The following is a 21,232-nucleotide window of genomic DNA, read 5'->3' as shown; positions in this document are numbered from 1 at the left end:
CCCCTCACCCCCAACACCCCACAGAAACGCTCAGCAAATCTGCACATACGTGCGCGCACACACACACACACACGGCGTACGTACGTGTGTACGTACACACACGCGCACGCCATGTGTACGTACGTACATACACGGCGTACGTGTGTGTACGTACACACACGTACGCCGTGTATGTACGTACACACGCGCATGGCGTGTGTGTGTGTACGTACACACACACACGCGCATGGCGTGTGTGTGTGTGTACGTACACACACACACGCGCATGGCGTGTGTGTACGTACACACACGCCGTATGTACACACACGCCGTGCGTACGTACACACACACGCCGTGTGTGTGTACACACTGGCCGTGGTCACACACGGGCAGAGAGATGAGCGTGCACAACGGGGGGGGGGATGAGACTGGAGAGTTTATTGTTTTGGCGATGGCGGGCGGGGGGGCTGGAGCGAGGAGGTGGTGGTGAGGTGGGTCTCAGTCGAAGAGGCCGAAGCCCATGTCGTCGTCCTCCTCCTCATCAGAGTCCTTGGCCTCCTCCTTCTTCTCCGCTGTAGCGACGCACGCAGAGAGACACGCACGTTAATATACACACACACAGAGACACACGCACATCAATATACACACACACACAGGCACAGAGACACACAGAGACACGCAGGTTAATATACACACACACAGAGACACACAGAAACACGCACAGAGACACGTACGTTAATATACACACACACAGGGACAGAGACACACAGAGACACGCAGGTTAATATAGACACACACAGGCACACACAGAGACACACGCGGAGACACGCACGTCAATATACACACACAGGCACGCACAGAGACACACGCAGAGACACACAGACACGTACAGAGACACGCACGTCAATATACACACTCATAGAGACCCACACTCATAGAGACCCACACTCATAGAAACCCACATCTCCTAGCCACACACAAATACACAGCAGGTGTGAGGGTCAGGATGGAACCCACGACCTCCTGTGTACCAGGCGAGGTAGTCAACATCTCCCATGGAGAAGTACATAGACAGAGAAACAGACACACACGGACATACAGACATACATAAAGACACACAGACACAGATGGGGGAGGAGCGATGGTGACTGGGTGATGGTGATGATGGGGGTGAAGCTGATGATGGTGGGGTGATGGTGGTGATGCCATCGCCAGCCGCTGGTGCTGCAGTGAGTGATGGTGGGGACTGACGGTAATGAGTAACGGGGTGAATGAGGCGTTATGGTGATGTTGGTGACGGTGGTGGTGGTGGCGGCAATGGTGGTGACGGTGGTGGTGGTGGCAATGGTGGTGGTGATGACGGGGGTGAATGAGGCATGATAATGGTGGTGGCGATGGCGGTGGTGATGGTGGTGACGGCGGTGTTGGCGATGGTGGTGGCGATGATGGTGGTGACGGGGGTGAATGAGGCATGGCGATGGCGGTGATGGTGACGGCGATGGTGGTGGTGATGACGGGGGTGAATGAGGCATGGTGGTGGCGATGGCGGTGATGGTGGTGACAGCAGTGGTGATGGCGGTGGTGGCGATGGTGGTGATGGCAGGGGTGAATGAGGCATGGTGGTGGTAGCGACGATGGCGGTGACGGCGATGGTGGTGACGGCGGTGAATGAGGCATAGTGGTGGTGGTGGTGACGGTGGTGATGGTGGTGACGGTGGTGATGGTGGTGACGGCGGTGGTGGTGCCCTCACCAGCAGCCGGTGCTGCAACAGAGGCAGCGGCTGGAGCGGCAGAGGAGGACACGGCACCACCGGAGGGCACGCAGGCCAGCTTGCCTACACCTACACGTCAACAACAACAACAACAGTCATCAACAACAACAGTCAACAACAACAACAGTCAACAACAACAGTCAATAACAACAACAACAGTCATCAACAACAACAGTCAACACGGCACGCAGGCCAGCTTGCCTACACGTCAACAACAACAGTCATCAACAACAACAACAACAGTCATCAACAACAACAGTCAACAACAACAGTCAACAACAACAGTCAACAACAGTCATCAACAACAACAGTCAACACAGCACGCAGGCCAGCTTGCCTACACCTACACGTCAACAACAACAACAACAGTCATCAACAACAACAGTCAACAACAACAACAGTCAACAACAACAGTCATAAACAACAACAGTCAATAACAACAACAACAGTCATCAACAACAACAGTCAACACGGCACGCAGGCCAGCTTGCCTACACGTCAACAACAACAGTCATCAACAACAACAACAACAGTCATCAACAACAACAGTCAACAACAACAGTCAACAACAACAGTCAACAACAGTCATCAACAACAACAGTCAACACAGCACGCAGGCCAGCTTGCCTACACCTACACGTCAACAACAACAACAACAGTCATCAACAACAACAGTCAACAACAACAACAGTCAACAACAACAGTCATAAACAACAACAGTCAATAACAACAACAACAGTCATCAACAATAACAGTCAACACGGCACGCAGGCCAGCTTGCCTACACGTCAACAACAACAGTCATCAACAACAACAACAGTCATCAACAACAACAGTCAACAACAACAGTCATCAACAACAACAACAACAGTCAATAACAACAACAGTCATCAACAACAACAACAGTCAACACGGCACACAGGCCAGCTTGCCTACACCTACACGTCAACAACAACAGTCATCAACAACAACAACAGTCAACAACAACAGTCAACAACAACAGTCAACAACAGTCAACAACAACACCAGTCAACACGGCACGCAGGCCAGCTTGCCCACACCTACACGTCAACAACAACAACAACAGTCATCAACAACAACAGTCAACAACAACAACAGTCAACAACAACAGTCATAAACAACAACAGTCAATAACAACAACAACAGTCATCAACAACAACAGTCAACACGGCACGCAGGCCAGCTTGCCTACACGTCAACAACAACAGTCATCAACAACAACAACAACAGTCATCAATAACAACAGTCAACAACAACAGTCATCAACAACAACAACAGTCAATAACAACAACAGTCATCAACAACAACAGTCAACACGGCACACAGGCCAGCTTGCCTACACCTACACGTCAACAACAACAACAACAGTCAACAACAACAGTCAACAACAACAGTCAACAACAACAGTCAACAACAACACCAGTCAACACGGCACGCAGGCCAGCTTGCCTACACCTACACGTCAACAACAACAACAACAGTCATGATCAACAACAGTCAACAACAACAACAGTCAACACAGCACGCAGGCCAGCTTGCCTACACCTACACGTCAACAACAACAACAGTCATCAACAACAACAGTCAACAACAACAGTCAACAACAAGTCAATAACAACAACAACAGTCAACACGGCATGCAGGCCAGCTTGCCTACACCTACACGTCAACAACAGTCATCAACAACAACAACAGTCAACACAGTCAACAACACCAGTGTCCGTGTGTTTGTGTGTGTGTCTGTGTGTCAGTGTGTGTCTCTTTCAGTGTGTGTCTCTGTCAGTGTGTGTCAGTGTGTGTCAGTGTGTGTCTCTGTCTGTGTGTGTCTCTGTGTCGGTGTGTGTCTGTGTGTCTCTGTGTCAGTGTGTGTCTCTGTCAGTGTGTGTCAGTGTGTGTCAGTGTGTGTCTCTGTGTCAGTGTGTGTCTCTGTCTGTCTCTGTGTCAGTGTGTCTGTGTGTCTCTGTGTCAGTGTGTGTCTGTGTCAGTGTGTGTCTGTGTGTGTCTGTGTGTCAGTGTGTGTGTGTGTCTCTGTGTCAGTGTGTGTCTGTGTGTGTCTCTGTGTCAGTGTGTGTCTGTGTGTGTCTCTGTGTCAGTGTGTGTCTGTGTGTGTCTGTGTGTCAGTGTGTGTCTGTGTGTGTCTCTGTGTCAGTGTGTGTCTCTGTGTCAGTGTGTGTCTGTGTCTCTGTGTCAGTGTGTGTCTGTGTCAGTGTGTGTCTCTGTGTCTCTGTGTCTGTGTGTGTCTGTCAGTGTGTGTCTCTGTGTGTGTCTCTGTGTCTGTGTGTGTCTCTGTGTCAGTGTGTGTCTCTGTGTGTCTGTGTGTCAGTGTGTGTCTGTGTGTCTCTGTGTCAGTGTGTGTCTGTGTGTGTCAGTGTGTGTCTCTGTGTCAGTGTGTGTCAGTGTGTGTCTGAGTCAGTGTGTGTCTCTGTGTCAGTGTGTGTCTGAGTCAGTGTGTGTGTCTGTGTCAGTGTGTGGGGAGCGGTAGTGTAGTGGTTAGCGCTACGCTACGCTATAAACCTGGCGACCCGGGTTCGATTCCAGCTCACGTCCAACACCAGTGACGATTATCTGAACCGGTCCCGGGCCTCCCCTAGGTCGACTCAGCCTCAATTGAGTACCTGGTGCGGTGTATAGTAAACATCGCCACTGGGGAGACAAAGGCGGTCGGGCGTGGTGCTGGCCACCCACCCCCTTGTGTACCGTTTCGGCCTTCATAGGTGCTCGCTAACAGCACTTGCCCCTACAGTCTGTTAAGGCTATATGGGGGATCTTTATCTTTGTCAGTGTGTGTCTCTGTGTCAGTGTGTGTCTCTGTGTCTGTGTGTGTCTCTGTCAGTGTGTGTCAGTGTGTGTCAGTGTGTGTCTCTGTGTCAGTGTGTGTCTCTGTGTCAGTGTGTGTCTCTGTCTGTCTGTCTCTGTGTCAGTGTGTCTGTGTGTCTCTGTGTCAGTGTGTGTCTGTGTCTCTCTGTGTCAGTGTGTGTCAGTGTGTGTTTGTGTGTCAGTGTGTGTCTCTGTGTCAGTGTGTGTATGTGTCAGTGTGTGTCTGTGTCTGTGTGTCTGTGTCTGTGTGTCTGTGTGTGTCAGTGTGTGTCTGTCAGTGTGTGTCAGTGTGTGTCTCTGTGTCAGTGTGTGTCTGTGTGTGTCTGTGTCTGTGTGTGTCTGTGTGTGTCAGTGTGTGTCTGTCAGTGTGTGTCTCTGTGTCAGTGTGTGTCTCTGTGTCAGTGTGTGTCTGTGTCAGTGTGTCTCTGTGTCAGTGTGTGTCTGTGTCTCTGTGTCAGTGTGTATCTGTGTCAGTGTGTCTCTGTGTCTGTGTGTGTCTCTGTGTCAGTGTGTGTCTGTGTGTGTCTCTGTGTCTGTGTGTGTCTCTGTGTCAGTGTGTGTCTGTGTCAGTGTGTCTCTGTGTCAGTGTGTGTCAGTGTGTGTCTGTGTCAGTGTGTCTCTGTGTCAGTGTGTGTCAGTGTGTGTCTGTGTCTCTGTGTCAGTGTGTATCTGTGTCAGTGTGTCTCTGTGTCTGTGTGTGTCTCTGTGTCAGTGTGTGTCTGTGTGTGTCTCTGTGTCTGTGTGTGTCTCTGTGTCAGTGTGTGTCTCTGTGTGTCTCTGTGTCAGTGTGTGTCTGTGTGTGTCTCTGTGTCTGTGTGTGTCTCTGTGTCAGTGTGTCTCTGTGTCTGTGTGTGTCTCTGTGTCAGTGTGTCTCTGTGTGTCTCTGTGTGTGTCTGTGTGTGTCTGTCAGTGTGTGTCTCTGTGTCTGTCAGTGTGTGTCTCTGTGTGTGTCTGTGTGTGTCTCTGTGTCAGTGTGTGTCTCTGTGTCAGTGTGTGTCTCTGTGTCAGTGTGTGTCTCTGTGTCAGTGTGTGTGTCTCTGTGTCAGTGTGTGTCAGTGTGTGTCAGTGTGTGTGTCTCTGTGTCAGTGTGTGTCTGTGTGTGTTTCTGTGTCAGTGTGTGTCTGTGTCAGTGTGTGTCTCTGTGTCTGTGTGTATCTGTGTGTGTCTGTGTGTGTCTTTGTGCAGACAGCCTGCTACCTGCAGCGATCACCTCCTCCAGGTTCTTCCCTTTGAGCTCCCCGACGACCTGCGGGGGAGGGGGGTGAATAACGTCACCCCAACGTCGCCCTCCAACTCAACCACTCACTCGATCACAAGCCTACTCGCCCACCCACTCACTCGGCCACCCACTCACTCGCTCACCCACACACTCACCGACCCACACTCACCCACCCAATAACTGACCGACTCACCCACTCACTCATTCAACCACTGAACCACTCGCTCACCCACTCACTCGGCCACCTACTCACTCGCTCGCCCATCCACCCGCTCACCCACCCACTCGCTCATCCATCCACCAGCTCACCCATCCACCCGCTCACCCACTCGCTCGCTCACCCACACACTCACCCACCCATTGACTGACCTACTCACCCACTCACTCATTCGACCACTGCAACCACTCGCCCACCCACCAACTCAACCCCCTCCAACCCCCTGGAAGCGTATTATTAAATAATACACATTACATCTTGATTAAAGAATGACTGATCTACAACTCATTACTAATCATAACCAATGACCGATTACTAATCGATTATATAATTACAATACCCCCCTCTCCGCCTCTAATCACTGCACCTGATATGAGTTAAGTGATGACGTCACCCTGCTGCTCTATATAAAACCGGGAGCAAGCGAGGGCTTTACCATTCTGGCGAATTGCCCGATGATGCTGGATGTATTTACCAGCGAAACGTCGTACTACTCAAACTGTAAATGTTGTGGATTCACTGTTCAACAACACACCGGTGGGGCTAAAGTAGTGAACTATTTGTCTTTTGTCAACGTGACACTTTTTTTTTGCTGATTGGCCGTGTCGGGTGGTGGAGGGCTACGACACATTTATAAATCAACGCGATCTAACCCAAACACCTTTATTATGAACCCATCATTATTATTATCATTAACCAGGGTTCTGGCCAGCCGGAATCTAAGCCGACCTGGCGGGCATCATCACCTTGCCCAGTCTGTCTCCGTCGGCTTCGATGCCCACGCTGGCCAGGATGGCTTTGAGCTCCTTCTCCGTGGGGTTGGCATTGCCACCCAGGACGGCCAGTAGGTACGCAGAGACGTAACGCATCCTGGTGGGCAGAGAGATGGGGCGGGAGGGGGGGGGGGGTACGGGAGATAGGGGGAGGGTTAATACAGAAATGGTAGAGACCCATAGACTCACTACAGAGACTCCTCAAAGGCAGACCCATCACAGAGACACAGACTCACCACTCAAGACTCACCACACAGAGACCCATAGACTCACCACACAGAGACCCATCACACAGAGACACAGACTCATCACACAGAGACCCACAGACTCACCACACAGAGACCTACAGATTCACTACACAAAGACCCACAGACTCACCACACAGACCCATAGACTCACCACAGAGACCCACAGATTCACTACACAGAGACCCATAGACTCACCACACATAGACCCACAGACTCACCACACAGAGACACACAGACTCACCACACAGAGACACACAGACTCACCACACAGAGACCCACAGACTCATCACACAGAGACCCACAGACTCACCACACAGAGACCCATAGACTCATCACACAGAGACACACAGACTCGCCACACAGAGACACACAGACTCACCACACAGAGACCCACAGACTCATCACATAGACCCACAGATTCACTAAACAGAAACCCACAGACTTATCATAGACATGTATATTCCCAAATAATAATCATGTTGACATGAATAACCGAATCAAATGTTACAACAAAAGATCCCTAGGTAGCCTCCAACAGGCTGTAGGGGCAAGTGCTGTTAGTAGCGAGTAGCAGCAGCGCCTATACACAGACAAAGATCCCTAGGTAGCCTCTAACAGGCTGTAGGGGCAAGTGCTGTTAGTAGCGAGTAGCAGCAATGGCTATAAAGGCCGGCACTGTGGCACACGAGGGGGTGGGTGGCCAGCAACACACGCCCGCCCGAACGCCTTTGTCTCCCCCCAATGGCGATGTTTACTACACACCGCTACACCAGGTACAGATTTGAGGTTGAGTCGACCCAGGGGAGGCCCAGGGACACGGTTCTGATAATCGCCACCACTGGTTCAAATCCAGATCACGGCCACCATTAACACCAGCTGAGTGGGTGGGTGGTTGAGTGGGTGGGTGAGTAGGTCGTTGAGCAGTTGAGTGGTTGAGTGGATGGGTGAGTGGTTGAGTGGGTGGGCGAGTGGTTGAGTGGGTGGGTAGGTCACTGAGTAGGTGAGTGGTTGAGTGGGTGAGTGGGCGAGTGAGTGGTTGAGTGGGTGGGTATGTCACTGAGTAGGTGAGTGGTTGAGTGAGTGGTTGAGTGGGTGAGTGGACGGGTGAGTGGTTGAGTGGGCGGGCGAGTGGTTGAGTGGATGGGCGAGTGGGTGGGCGAGTAGGTGCCGGATTGAGTGGTCGAGTGGGTGGGCGTCTCCCTCCCTAGTGGCGGTGTCTATGACTGCATATCGCACCAAGTGACTCATTGGTCAAGGCAGAGTCGACCGTGGGGGTAGCGGCCTAGGAGCCAGTGCCGATGACCGTGTTGGTTTGGTGATGGTCGTGAGCGGGAATCGAACTTGGGCCCTCTGCCGGGTTTGGCGGCGCGCTAACGGCCGCGCCACCGCTCCCGTAAGCTATAAAGAAGATAACTTTTTATCGTTGCCGGGTAAAGGCCCGACGGAGCGGCGCAGCTATTTTGTCAGAAGCGACATGGCCATCACAAATGACAGCTCAACGAAGTGGGCTCATCATCACCACACGTGGAAATTTCTAGCAGCGGCCGTATACTAGTCAAAAAACACTCCGGGAACCAAATTACCCGCCCGACTCGTAGAGACGTGACGCACAGACATTCAGAGAGAGCCGCAGACCAGCCGAGACCCATGGCGACCTCGTCCCTCCCTTGATACTCAGAGTCACCGGCCCACTGAGACTCAAGAGTCCAAGACCCACAGAGCTCCAAGCGACACACACAGAACCATAACGAACCACTGAGACTCAGAGACATCGTCCCTCTGAGACTCAGACACCGGCCCACTGAGACTCAGACACCGACCCACTGAGACTCAGAGACATCGTCCCTCTGAGACTCAAAGACCCACAGAGCTTCAGCGACACACACAGAATCATAACGACCCACAGAGGCCCACCATACACATCGACACCCAAAGCTAAAAATATATTTTTTATTTCACCAGGTTCAGGGCCCCATTGAGCAGAGGGGGATCTCCCCTGGCCATCACAAACGATAGCAAGCTCAACCAAGTGGCCGATCGTGCCAAGTACACGTGGTTGATGTTAAACCTAAAAATGTGGAGGGGGAAAAAAAAAACCAGACGATCCGGAGACAAAATCCCCAGAGTGACCACCACGGGGACGGAGAGACGGACTCCGAATATACAGCAGCAGGCATCGTCAGGGTCGGGATCGAAGCCACGACCTCCTGTATACCGGGCGAGGTAGTTAACATCTCATAGCCATTAGGACTATACAGCAGCAGGCATCGTCAGGGTCAAAATCGAAGCCACGACCTCCTGTATACCGGGCGAGGTAGTTAACATCACATAGCCATTAGGACTATACAGCAGGCGTCAGGGTCGGGATCGAAGCCACGACCTCCTGTAAACGACAACGACGCAAGAGCCCCCCCCCATTGTAACGGAGTTAAAAGTTTAAAATCAATAAAAAAAAATTCGCGTTTCGTTAAAAACCAAAAAAAAAAATTTCCCCGATTCCCACGTGGCCCGGTTGCTGCGGGCCTAGTCGCCCCGTCGCGCGGAGCCTACGGCCTTGCCTGGAACTCAACCGGGAGACCGGCGTCGGTATTGGGGGGGGGGGGTGGGGTGGTTAGTGGTGGTGGGGGAGGAGAGTTTCTCTCGCCTCACGCGACTTCGGAAGCCGTGAGAATCCTCTCGCCGATAGCGGGGAGAGAGAGAGGAGAGAGAGGGGAAGAGAGAGGGGAGAGAGCGCGCGGGACAGAGAGAAGAGCGGCCTCACTTGAAACGCAGCCTCGCCTCGTGCTAGTCCTCGCAGAGAGAGAGAGGGGAGAGAGAAAGGCCCGGGGGGCGGAGTCTACAGATATTAGTTGGCGCGAGGGCCAATCGGAGCGCGAGGTGGGCGGGGATTGATGGATACGGTTCACGCGGGGCCAATCGGGAGGGGCGACGGAAGGCGGGGATTGATCGTTACGTGGAGGCGGCTGCCGAGGGCCCAATCAGAGCGCGGGAAAGGCGGAGTTCTGGATATATTATCGCGGCGAGAACCAATCAGAGCGCGCGAAGGGCGGAAATGTACATATATTAACGTGAGGACCAATCAAAGTGCGCGGAAGGCGGGAGTCAGCATTAATTATCGGGCAAAGACCAATCAGAACATGCGGAGAGCGGGAATCAGGATAAATTATCGGGCGCGGACCAATCAAAGTGCGCGAAGGGTGGGGTCCGTAATAATTATCGGACAAGGACCAATCAGAACATGCGGAGAGCGGGGATCAGTATAAATTATCGGGCGAGGACCAATCAGAGCGCGCGGAGGGCGGGGATTAGGATAAATTATCGGGTGAGGACCAATCAGAGCGCGCAGGAGGTGGGGATCTGCATATATTAGCGCGGCAAGGACCAATCAGAGCGCGAGAGAGGGCGGAACATATGCAAATATTCGCACAAGATAACCAATCAGTGTGCGGGAGGGCAGTCATCTGCATATATTAGCGGCGCGTGGACCAATAGGAGTGCACAAAAGGCGGGGATGTGGATATATTAGCGGTGCGCGAACCAATCAGAGCGGACGTATAGGAAATGTCTGCATATATCAGCGCGGCAAGGACCAATCAGAGAGGGTGGATAGCGAAGGTCTGCACATGTTAGTGATGCAAGGACCAATCAGAGCGCGCGGTGGGCGTGTCCTCCGCTATGCACGCCGACCAATCAAACTCCGGCGTGACCGGCTGTTGTGGGGTCCTTGTACCCGAAACGTCGAAATATTGCCTCGACGTACGAAGTTAGAATGAGAATGTTTTTGTTTATCCTGGGAGAAGTCCGATGAGCTATGGAGCGCGAGGTTGGGCTACGTACGGTGCTAAAGAAGTTCAACACACACACAGACTACAACACACACACAGACTACAACACACTCACAGACTACAACATACACACACACACTACAACACACACACACACAGACTGCAGCACACACACAGACTACAACACACACACACAGACTACAACACACACAGACTACAACACACACAGACTACAACATACACACAGACTACAACACACACACACAGACTACAACACACACACACAGACTACAGCACACACACACTACAACACACACACACAGTCTACAACACACACACAGACTACAACACACACAGACTACAACACACACACACAGACTACAACATACACACAGACTACAACATACACACAGACTACAACACACACAGACTACAACATACACACACAGACTACAACACACACACACAGACTACAACACACACACACACACAGACTACAACACACACACACAGACTACAACACACACACAGACTACAACACACACAGACTACAGCACACACACAGACTACAACATACACACACAGAGTGCAACACACACACAGACTACAACACACACACAGACTACAACACACACAGACTACAACACACACACAGACTACAACACACACACAGACTACAACACACACACAGACTACAACACATACACAGAGTGCAACACACACACAGACTAGAACACACACTCAGACTACAACACACAGACTACAACACACACACACATACTACAACACACACACAGACTAAAACACACACACAGACTACAACACACAGACTATAACACACACACAGACTACAACACACACACAGACTACAACACACACACACACACAGACTACTACACACACAGAGTACAACACACACACAGACTACAACATACACACAGACAACAACACACACACAGACTACTACACACAGACTACAACACACACACAGACTACAACACACACAACAACAACCGCCATTCGCCACTAAGTGGCGGTGACGTCACCACGACGCTTGTGCCAGGCTATGTGCACCCTGAGGCCACGTGAAGTGTCGAACGCCCGCTGGCAGGAGGTCACGGGGCAGACCCAGGTGCCACGGGTCGACTGACTGAGATGACTGGCTGATGCACCACCTGTGCCCCCTACTGTGCCAACCTGCTGTGCTTTAGCCACCCGGCGCTCCGCTCGCTGTTGTGAGCGTCGCTCCTCCGCCCTCCGTTGTTGTTGGAGGGCGACTGCCTCCAACTGCCCAGTAGCATCCTTCACGAGCCTCCTCCACAGAGGCCGATATTGACACCGCTGGTACCAGTCATCGGCAAGTCCACTCAGCTCCACGTCCTACTGTACCACATCACTCCATCTCTTCTCTAGCCCGTGCCGCGCCCGCTTAGCCCCCTCAATCCGGCCAAACAAAAGCTGTTTCGGCATGCGGTGGCTGGGCATGCGGGCTACATGACCCAGCCATCGCAGCCTTGCCTGCCGGAGGAGCTCACCGATGGGACCCTGCCCAGATCTTTCAAGGATTTGTGAGCTCCTCACACAATCCAGTCTGGTTAAACCCAGGATGGATCGTAGGCAGGCCAGCCTAAATGTTTCTAACCGGCGAAGATGTTCCATTAGGGGGGTCCACGTTTCGCAAGCGTAGAGAAGGGAGGGAATGACCGTGGCCGAGAAGACCTGAAGCTTAGTGCGGAGCGACAGACCAGGTAGCTTCCACACAGCGTTACGCAACCGATGAAAAGATATTGCCGCTCGACTGATTCGGAGTGAGACCTCTGCTGTTAAACTGGAGCCAGTCATGAGCACACTGCCCAGGTATGGGAAACTCTCCACTATCTCCACAACTGCCCCATCACCGATTGGGAGTTGTGGGGGTGGAGTGTCCGATGGTACAAAATACCCAGGCAGGTGCTTAGTTTTGGTGGGGCTGATGGTAAGGCCCCACCTCTTAGTGGCACGCTCCAGTCTCAGCAGCAGCGTCTCCAACTCCTCCTCTGACTGAGCAGCTATTACCAAGTCATCAGCATACATAACGTGGTTGAGCAATAGGGAGCCATCCCTTGACTGCACCCGGGCATCGATTAGCCTCCCATTATATCTGTACCATATGGAGATTCCCCCGGTACAGCTATTGAAGGCTTCACGAACTACGTGGTCAAAATAGATGTTAAATAATGTGGGAGCCAGAGGACATCCCTGTCGCACCCCAAGGTGTACAGGGAATGGCTCTGACTCCCGGCCACGTAGTTTTACCCGGGCCCGCTCACCATCATGAAGGTCCTTAATGATCGTGAGCAGAGGGTCAGGTACTCCAAAAGCACGAAGAACGACCCAGAGCCCAGGCCTACTGATGGTATCATAGGCCTTGACCAGGTCAATAAAGCAGAGATGTAGGTCTTGTTGGAATTCCCTACACCTCTGCTGTAGCAGACGGACAGAAAATATGGCATCTGTGCAGGACCGCCCTTTCCTGAAACCGCATTGGGGCTCCGCAAGCCTCTCGTCAGCGTGCCTGGCAAGGCGATGCTGAATAATCCTTGCCAGGACCTTTCCCGGCACACTGAGGAGTGAGATGCCCCTGTAGTTGTTACAGTCTGTGCGGTCCCCCTTCTTAAAAAGGGGGACCACCAGGGCATCCTTCCAATCCTGCGGAACCCGTCCAGTGGTCCAGACTGTTGTTATGATGTCATATAGGGCAGTCTGTGCACAAACGCCACCCTCCCTCAGCATTTCGCTTGGGAGATCATCTCTGCCCGCTGCCTTTCCTGGTCTCAGACTCCGGATCGCCTTCAATACTTCCTCAGCAGATGGCACCTCAGCCAGCCACTCACAGGGGGTGACTTCATCCAATATTTGAGGCACCGCAGCCTCAGCAGGGTCATCCTCACTTTGTGCCACGATGTTTTCCTGGCTGAGGGATTTTCCCTCCCCCAGGACCTCACAGAAATGCTCAGCAAATCTGCGAACCTGTTCCTGGGGGTCGGAAATTGGATCACCGTTTTTTCCCCTAATGATGGTAATCGGTGTGGCGCTGCAGGTTACTTTTTTGATGGAGTTAAATAGAGATTTGTGATCACGGGCCACTGAGGCAGACTCCATCTCCTCAGCAACCCGCGACCACCACCCATCCTTGCAGCGCCTCACGGCTCTCCGAACCTCCGAGCGAAGGCTGCGGTAAGCCTCCTCATTCTCTGACGTGGGATTCTGTAGCCGATGACAGTGGGCCTGTCGCTTTTTCTCAACCATCCTGAACAACTCCTCTGTCATCCAGGGTGTCTGGGGAGGTCTGGACCGCGTACCCAAAGCAGCCATTGCAGCTGCATGAGTCACAGTCCTAAACCTCGCCCATTTACCCTCGACATCAGGAGGAGTCGGGGACGATGCCAATCCCAGCCGCAAGCGATGATGAAATTCTCGCTTGCAACTTTCATCAGATAACTGAGACCAGGCCACTTTAGGTTGGAATGGGGTCCTGGGTGTACACCCACCACCGGAGTGGAAGAATGGCAGGCGCATCTTACAGATGACTAGTCGATGGTCAGAGGGCAGATCAGCTCCACGGTAGGTCCTGGTGTCAAGGACATGGGCTCGTATTCGCTGGTCCGTCACTATGTAGTCCAGCAGATGTTCTTGCTTGGACCCGGCATGCATCCATGATGTTGTGTGGATGCGCCGATGCTGGAACAGCGTGTTGGTAATTACAAGCCCATGGGCTGCACAAAAATCTAGCAGCCTCCTACCGTTGTTATTGAGCTGATCTGGCCCATGCCCTCCAATCACTCCAGACCAGGTGCCAGTATCATGACCAACTCGGGCATTGAAGTCACCCAACATGATGACTCTATCCCAAGGGGCCACTTTAGCCAGCACCTGTGACAGGAGGTCATAGAAGGCATCTGACTCATCGGCTTTGCCTGCATCCCTCCACGGATGTTCATCTTCGGTGGGGGCATAAGTAACCACGACCACCATTCCTCGCCTCCGGTTGATGGGAAGGCGAGCCCAAAGTAGCCTGGGGCTTACAGCTTCCCACACCTCACCGCCACGCTCCCACGCCCCCTTCATTCTTTTGTTCAAAAGAAGACCCACACCCTGTTGTTTGGCAGTCTGCTGCCCCGAGTAGAGGACTGTCCACCCCTCATGGTGGCAGGAGCCAGAGCCGGTCCACCGGACCTCCTGAATGCCGCATAGATCCAGGCGGTACCGGTCCAGCTCCCGACAGAGGAGTGGCAGCCTCTCCTCTGCAGTGAGCGTTCGAACATTCCACGTGGCCACCCGTAGTGGCTTTTCGTTGTTTCTGGAGTAGCCCCGAGGGTAGGTATTCAATCTCCTGGCTCCGCCAATTGGGGTTTGGCCAGGAGACGTCATAGACGCCTGGCCCCCCGGGGCCTCCGGCACAAGCTTAGTTGTTACATATTTCAGTTTAATTCGTGGTTTTGTGGTAATTAATTGAAGGTGGAGGGGTTAACCAGCCCCTCGCACCCGTCCAGAGCCCCCGTTTAGCCCCTGTGGTGGACACATATGCCATGAGGGGAGGAGCCAATCAAAATTGGAACTCCCCCCACAGCGCTGTCCACGACAGAGTTGCCCGTCCGGCACCGCGAGGAGGTAGGGGGTTGTTTTGCCGGACAACACACACACAGACTACAACACACACACAGACTACTACACACACAGAGTACAACACACACACAGACTACAACACACACACAGACTACAACACACACACACAGACTACAACACACAGACTACAACACACACAGACTACAACACACACACAGACTACTACACACACACAGACTACAACACACACATACAGACTGCAACATACACACAGACTACAACACACACAGACTACAACACACACACAGACTACAACACACACACAGACTACAACACACACACAGACTACAACACACACACAGACTACAACACACACACACAGACTACAACACACACACAGATTACAACACACACACCCACAGACTACAACATACACACACAGACTACAACACACAGACTACAACACACACACAGACTACAACACACACACAGACTACAACATACTACACTACTATACTACACGAGTATACACTACACGACACACTACTATACACTACATTATACACTACTATACACTACACTATATACTACACTATACACTACTATACACTACATTATACACTACTATACACTACACTATACACTACTATACACTACACTATACACTACTATACACTACACTATACACTACTTTACTACACTACTATACACTACACTACTATACACTACACTATACACTACTATACTACACTAGTATACACTACACTATACACTACATTACTATACTATACACTACTATACACTACACTATACACTACACCACTATACACTACACTATACACTACTATACACTACACTACTATACATTACACTACTATTCACTACACTATACACTACACTACTGTACACTACACTACAATACATTACACTACTATACACTACACTATACACTACACTATACACGACACTATACACTACACTACTATAAACTGCACTATACACTACACTACTATACACTACACTACTATACACTGCACTACTGTAAACAACACTACTATACACTACACTACTATACACTATGCTACTATATACTATACACTACACTACATTACACTACACTACTATACACTACACTGTACACTACACTACTATACACTACACTATACACTACTATACACTACACTATACACTACTATACACTACACTATACACTACACTATACACTACTATACACTACACTACTATACACTACACTACTATACACTACTATACACTACACTACTATAGACTACACTACACTATACACTACTATACACTACACTAGTATACACTACACTATACACTACACTACTATACACTACACTACTATACACTATACTATACACTACACTACTATACACTACACTATACACTACACTACTATACACTACACTACTATACACTACACTACTATACACTACACTATACACTACACTATACACTACTATACTACACTAGTATACACTACACTATACACTACATTACTATACACTACACTACTATACACTACACTATACACTACACTACTATACACTACACTATACACTACACTACTATACACTACACTATACACTACACTATACACTACACTATACACTACACTACTAAACACTACACTATACACTACACTATACAGTATATACTGCACTATACACTACTATACACTACACTATACACTACACTATACACTACACTATACACTACATTACTATACTATACACTACTATACACTACACTATACACTACACCACTATACACTACACTATACACTACACTATACACTACTATACACTACACTACTATACATTACACTACTATTCACTACACTATACACTACACCACTATACACTACACTATACACTACACTATACACTACTATACACTACACTACTATACATTACACTACTATTCACTACACTATACACTACACTACTGTACACTACACTACTATACACTACACTACTATACACTGCACTACTGTAAACAACACTACTATACACTACACTACTATACACTATGCTACTATATACTATACACTACACTACTATACACTACACTGTACACTACACTACTATACACTACACTATACACTACTATACACTACACTATACACTACTATACACTACACTATACACTACACTATACACTACTATACACTACTATACACTACACTACTATACACTACTATACACTACACTACTATACACCACACTATACACTACTATACACTACACTAGTATACACTACACTATACACTACACTACTATACACTACACTACTATACACTATACTATACACTACACTACTATACACTACACTACTATACACTACACTACTATACACTACACTATACACTACACTATGCACTACTATACACTACACTATACACTACTATACACTACACTAGTATACACTACACTATACACTACACTATACACTACACTAGTATACACTACACTATACACTACACTACTATACACTACACTATACACTACACTATACACTACACTACTATACACTACACTATACACTATACTACTATACACTACACTATACACTACACTACAGTACTATACACTACACTATACACTACTATACACTACATTATACACTACTATACACTACACTACACACTACTATACACTATACACTACACTATACACTACTATACACCACTATACACTACACTATACACTACACTATACACTACACTATACACTACACTACACTATACACTACACTACTATACACTACACTACACACTACACTAGCATACACGACATACTACACAGCACTACTAATACACTACGCGATTATAAACTACACCACTATACACTGGACTACACTATACACTACACAACGAAACGGGCAATCCTCGGCTTATGAACCTAAATCGTTCCTGAGATCCGTTCGTGAGTGGAACTGTTCCTAAGTCAGAACACCAAAATAATGCACGACATTCAAATGCCCATACGGGCGTCGGCGTCACGAAATGCGTTGCGGTTCAACAAAAAGGGAAGCCACCATTAAACTCCTAATTAAGAAGAAATATTGTGCGTGTGTATTGCCGCTGAATGAGTCACCAGCGCGTGCCGCTGGGAGATCGGTAGACGATAAAATTCGGGGTAACAAGCCCCCGTTCTCCCAGTTGGACATGTGGGCAAGGCACGGAGCCCTCTGGGGTGATCCAGAGGGGCGCGAGACCGAGGGCGGAGCCTGGCCACGCCGGGCAGGATGTGTGGCGATCCCCGACTCGCAGCCCGGGGGCTGCTGCGACCTGGAATGGAGCTCGTCGCGAAGTCCCCGTCGTGATCTTCGAAGCCTCTGCAAGCTGCGGGTCCTGTCCAGCGGTGTCGGCTGTCCCGACCCGGTGTGCGGTTATCCCCACAGGGCTGTGAAGGCCGCAGTGCAAGAGAGACAGTACCGCCTGCCAGCGTCCGTGGGATTAGCAGAGAGGGCTTTCCTGTGTTCATTCCCTTAATACTTTGACAACAGGGTCACGGAGCAACATGAGCGCTGAATGACTCCGTAGCTTTAGCCAACCACACAGCGGTGGCGGCAACGTACAACTGTGAAGCTGGATGACGATGCGGCGATGATGATGATGGCGACAGCCAGAATCCGAAACCCCCACGACAGCCCCGAACCCCCTGAATGCCTCTCCCTTACATTCACGCCCCTCTTCTAGAACTTTAACCTCTTTGATCCTCGGCACCAGTCAGGCCACCCGCCTGTGGTCGCGGGCGCGTGTGTGTCTTCCTATGCCGCACCCGTATGTAGTACTCGTGGCCGCTAGGTGGCACACTGTCATTCCACGTGTAACGCTGAAAACATAGTTACGGTAAAACGTTGCTTGTAATCCAAAGCACTCGCAACATCAAAGCACTCGTAAGATCGGTTGAGATCGCGTGACGTTCGGCAGTACAAAGCGTGTACTGTGCGTACACTGCTCGTATTGCTAAGACCCCCCCCCCCCCCCCGCTCGTTTATCAAATTAATATTTACTTAAAATGTTTAACTCGTCTTGCAAAACGCTCGCGGGCAAAGTTACTCGCAATCCAAGGTTTTACTGCACTGTATGAATCGTTGACTTGCAAGCTTTCGACTCCTGATGACGATCGCTTGTGTTGGGATCGAAACGTCGTCGTTTTTTTTGTTACTTTCTTTGAACCCACGTGACTTGACCGAAAAACCCAATAATATATACACTGTATAGTGAATAGAACATGAAGTAAAAGCAACAGAGAGAAAAATAATTTGTGCACTTACATACCTGTGTGAATGTGTTCGAGCATCGATAGATCATGGATCAGGCTGGGATATGTTGACTACCTGTGTGAATGTGATCGAGCATCGATCATCGATCAAGCTGGGATATGTTGACTACCTGTGTGAATGTGATCGAGCATCGATCATCGATCAAGCTGGGATATGTTGACTACCTGTGTGAATGTGTTTCAGCATGCGTCATGACAATCTGGGATATGTTGACTACCTGTGTGAATGTGATCGAGCATCGATCATGCATGGATCAAGCTGCGATATGTTGACTACCTGAGTCTATGTGTTCGAGCATGGATAAAGCAGTGTTATGTTAATAATTGTGAATGTGTTCGACCTTGGATCAAGCAGCGTTCGGGATTTGGATCGTCAAAAATCGGTCGATTCTCGTTTAATCGAGCATCGGATCGTTAAAAATACGTCGATTCCCGTTGCGGTATTCCTTATATGGGCAAAGCCACACCAAGTTACTCCATATAAAGGGCCTGACACATTAACATAATTTATCGTTCAAGCTGTTGAAGTGCCTCGCCCAACGTACTCTGGGTGGGGGGGGCGAGACGCGTGACGTCAAGGAGCAGTGACGTCATCAGAGTTTTTAAGTTTAAAATGTTTTATTCGGGAGGAGGAATCCAATGAGCTGTGAAGCTCTTTATTATCCATAGATGTCCACAGTAGGGGCACGGGGCCAGAATGCCACAACAACAAACACAATACAACAAACACCATGGGAGTGCAGAGTATAGGAAAGGTAGGCACGTGACCACAACAAATCTGTAGGGGCGTGTGAATTGAAGTCTGTAGGGGCGTGTGAATTGAAGTCTGTAGGGGCGTGTGAATTGTAGTCTGTAGGGGCGTGTGAATTGAAATCTGTAGGGGCGTGTGAATTGAAGTCTGTAGGACAGTGTGATGTGTAAGTTTGTTGGGTCATAGTTTTACCATCCTTGACGTGCAGGGATGACGACTAGGATTGGTGTTGTTAGGATCAGCGGCGAGCAGTTGTGACCAGGTGCTGCTGTGTGTAACGATTACAGATGACAGTGAGGGGACAAAAGTATTTGATCCCCTGCTGATTTTGTACGTTTGCCCACTGACAAAAGAAATGATCAGTCTATAATTTTAACGGTAGGTTTATTTGAACAGTGAGAGACAGAATAACAACAAGAAAATCCAGAAAACGCGAGTTTAAGAGCCGGGAGCCAACAACAGCTTGGGGCTCGCAATGGCTACGGCGACTATTGGAATGGTCGATGCGGCCTCTGCGTTGAACAGCAGGAGACAACGGGTACAGTCTGGTTCCGCTACAACGCTGCGTGTTAGTTCTAACGACGCCAACTGGACGACGTAACGCCGTGAATGTATCGTAAGGGGATACACGCCGTCCGTAACGCGGACGCGGATTGGATGCGACGCGACCGAGCGAACGGAACTACGTCTCAACGCGAGTAGGAGTAAGCGGTTCTACGTGCGGCTGCC

At 50.0% G+C, this 21,232-nt stretch overlaps 1 protein-coding gene across 2 annotated transcripts; it reads right to left on the bottom strand.

Moving 5' to 3' along the window:
- Positions 1-395: 395 nt before the first annotated feature.
- Positions 396-9,946, bottom strand: LOC142908344 (large ribosomal subunit protein P2-like). Of its 2 annotated transcripts, none has more exons than XM_076058907.1 (5): positions 9,808-9,946; positions 6,772-6,895; positions 5,787-5,835; positions 1,731-1,820; positions 396-551 (listed from the first exon to the last, which is right to left on the bottom strand). In XM_076058907.1, the coding sequence occupies exons 2-5, from the start codon at positions 6,892-6,894 to the stop codon at positions 478-480; spliced, it is 336 nt and encodes a 111-aa protein (XP_075915022.1). In that variant the 5' UTR covers position 6,895; positions 9,808-9,946; the 3' UTR covers positions 396-477. The 2 variants fall into 2 exon arrangements, with proteins under 2 accessions (XP_075915022.1, XP_075915023.1); XM_076058908.1 differs by having other exon boundaries at positions 9,691-9,819.
- Positions 9,947-21,232: the final 11,286 nt, after the last annotated feature.

This window comes from Petromyzon marinus (genome assembly GCF_048934315.1).
Source record: "Petromyzon marinus isolate PM22_M1 ecotype Great Lakes invasive population chromosome 80 unlocalized genomic scaffold, UKy_Petmar_22M1.pri1.0 chr80_unloc.3, whole genome shotgun sequence".
Classification (NCBI taxonomy): domain Eukaryota; kingdom Metazoa; phylum Chordata; class Hyperoartia; order Petromyzontiformes; family Petromyzontidae; genus Petromyzon; species Petromyzon marinus.
The sequence above is the reverse complement of the archived record's forward strand: the minus strand, read 5'-3'. Positions and strand labels throughout refer to the sequence as shown.

Bases quoted from the DNA above. Each gene is read 5' to 3' on its own strand.
- LOC142908344 (XM_076058907.1), bottom strand. From the start codon at position 6,894: ATGCGTTACGTCTCTGCGTACCTACTGGCCGTCCTGGGTGGCAATGCC. The intron at 1,821-5,786 runs GTAGCAGGCTGT...GTTGACGTGTAG, and splicing joins GGAGGAGGTGATCGCTGCAG to GTGTAGGCAAGCTGGCCTGC. The intron at 552-1,730 runs GTGAGGGCACCA...GCGTCGCTACAG, and splicing joins TGTTGCAGCACCGGCTGCTG to CGGAGAAGAAGGAGGAGGCC.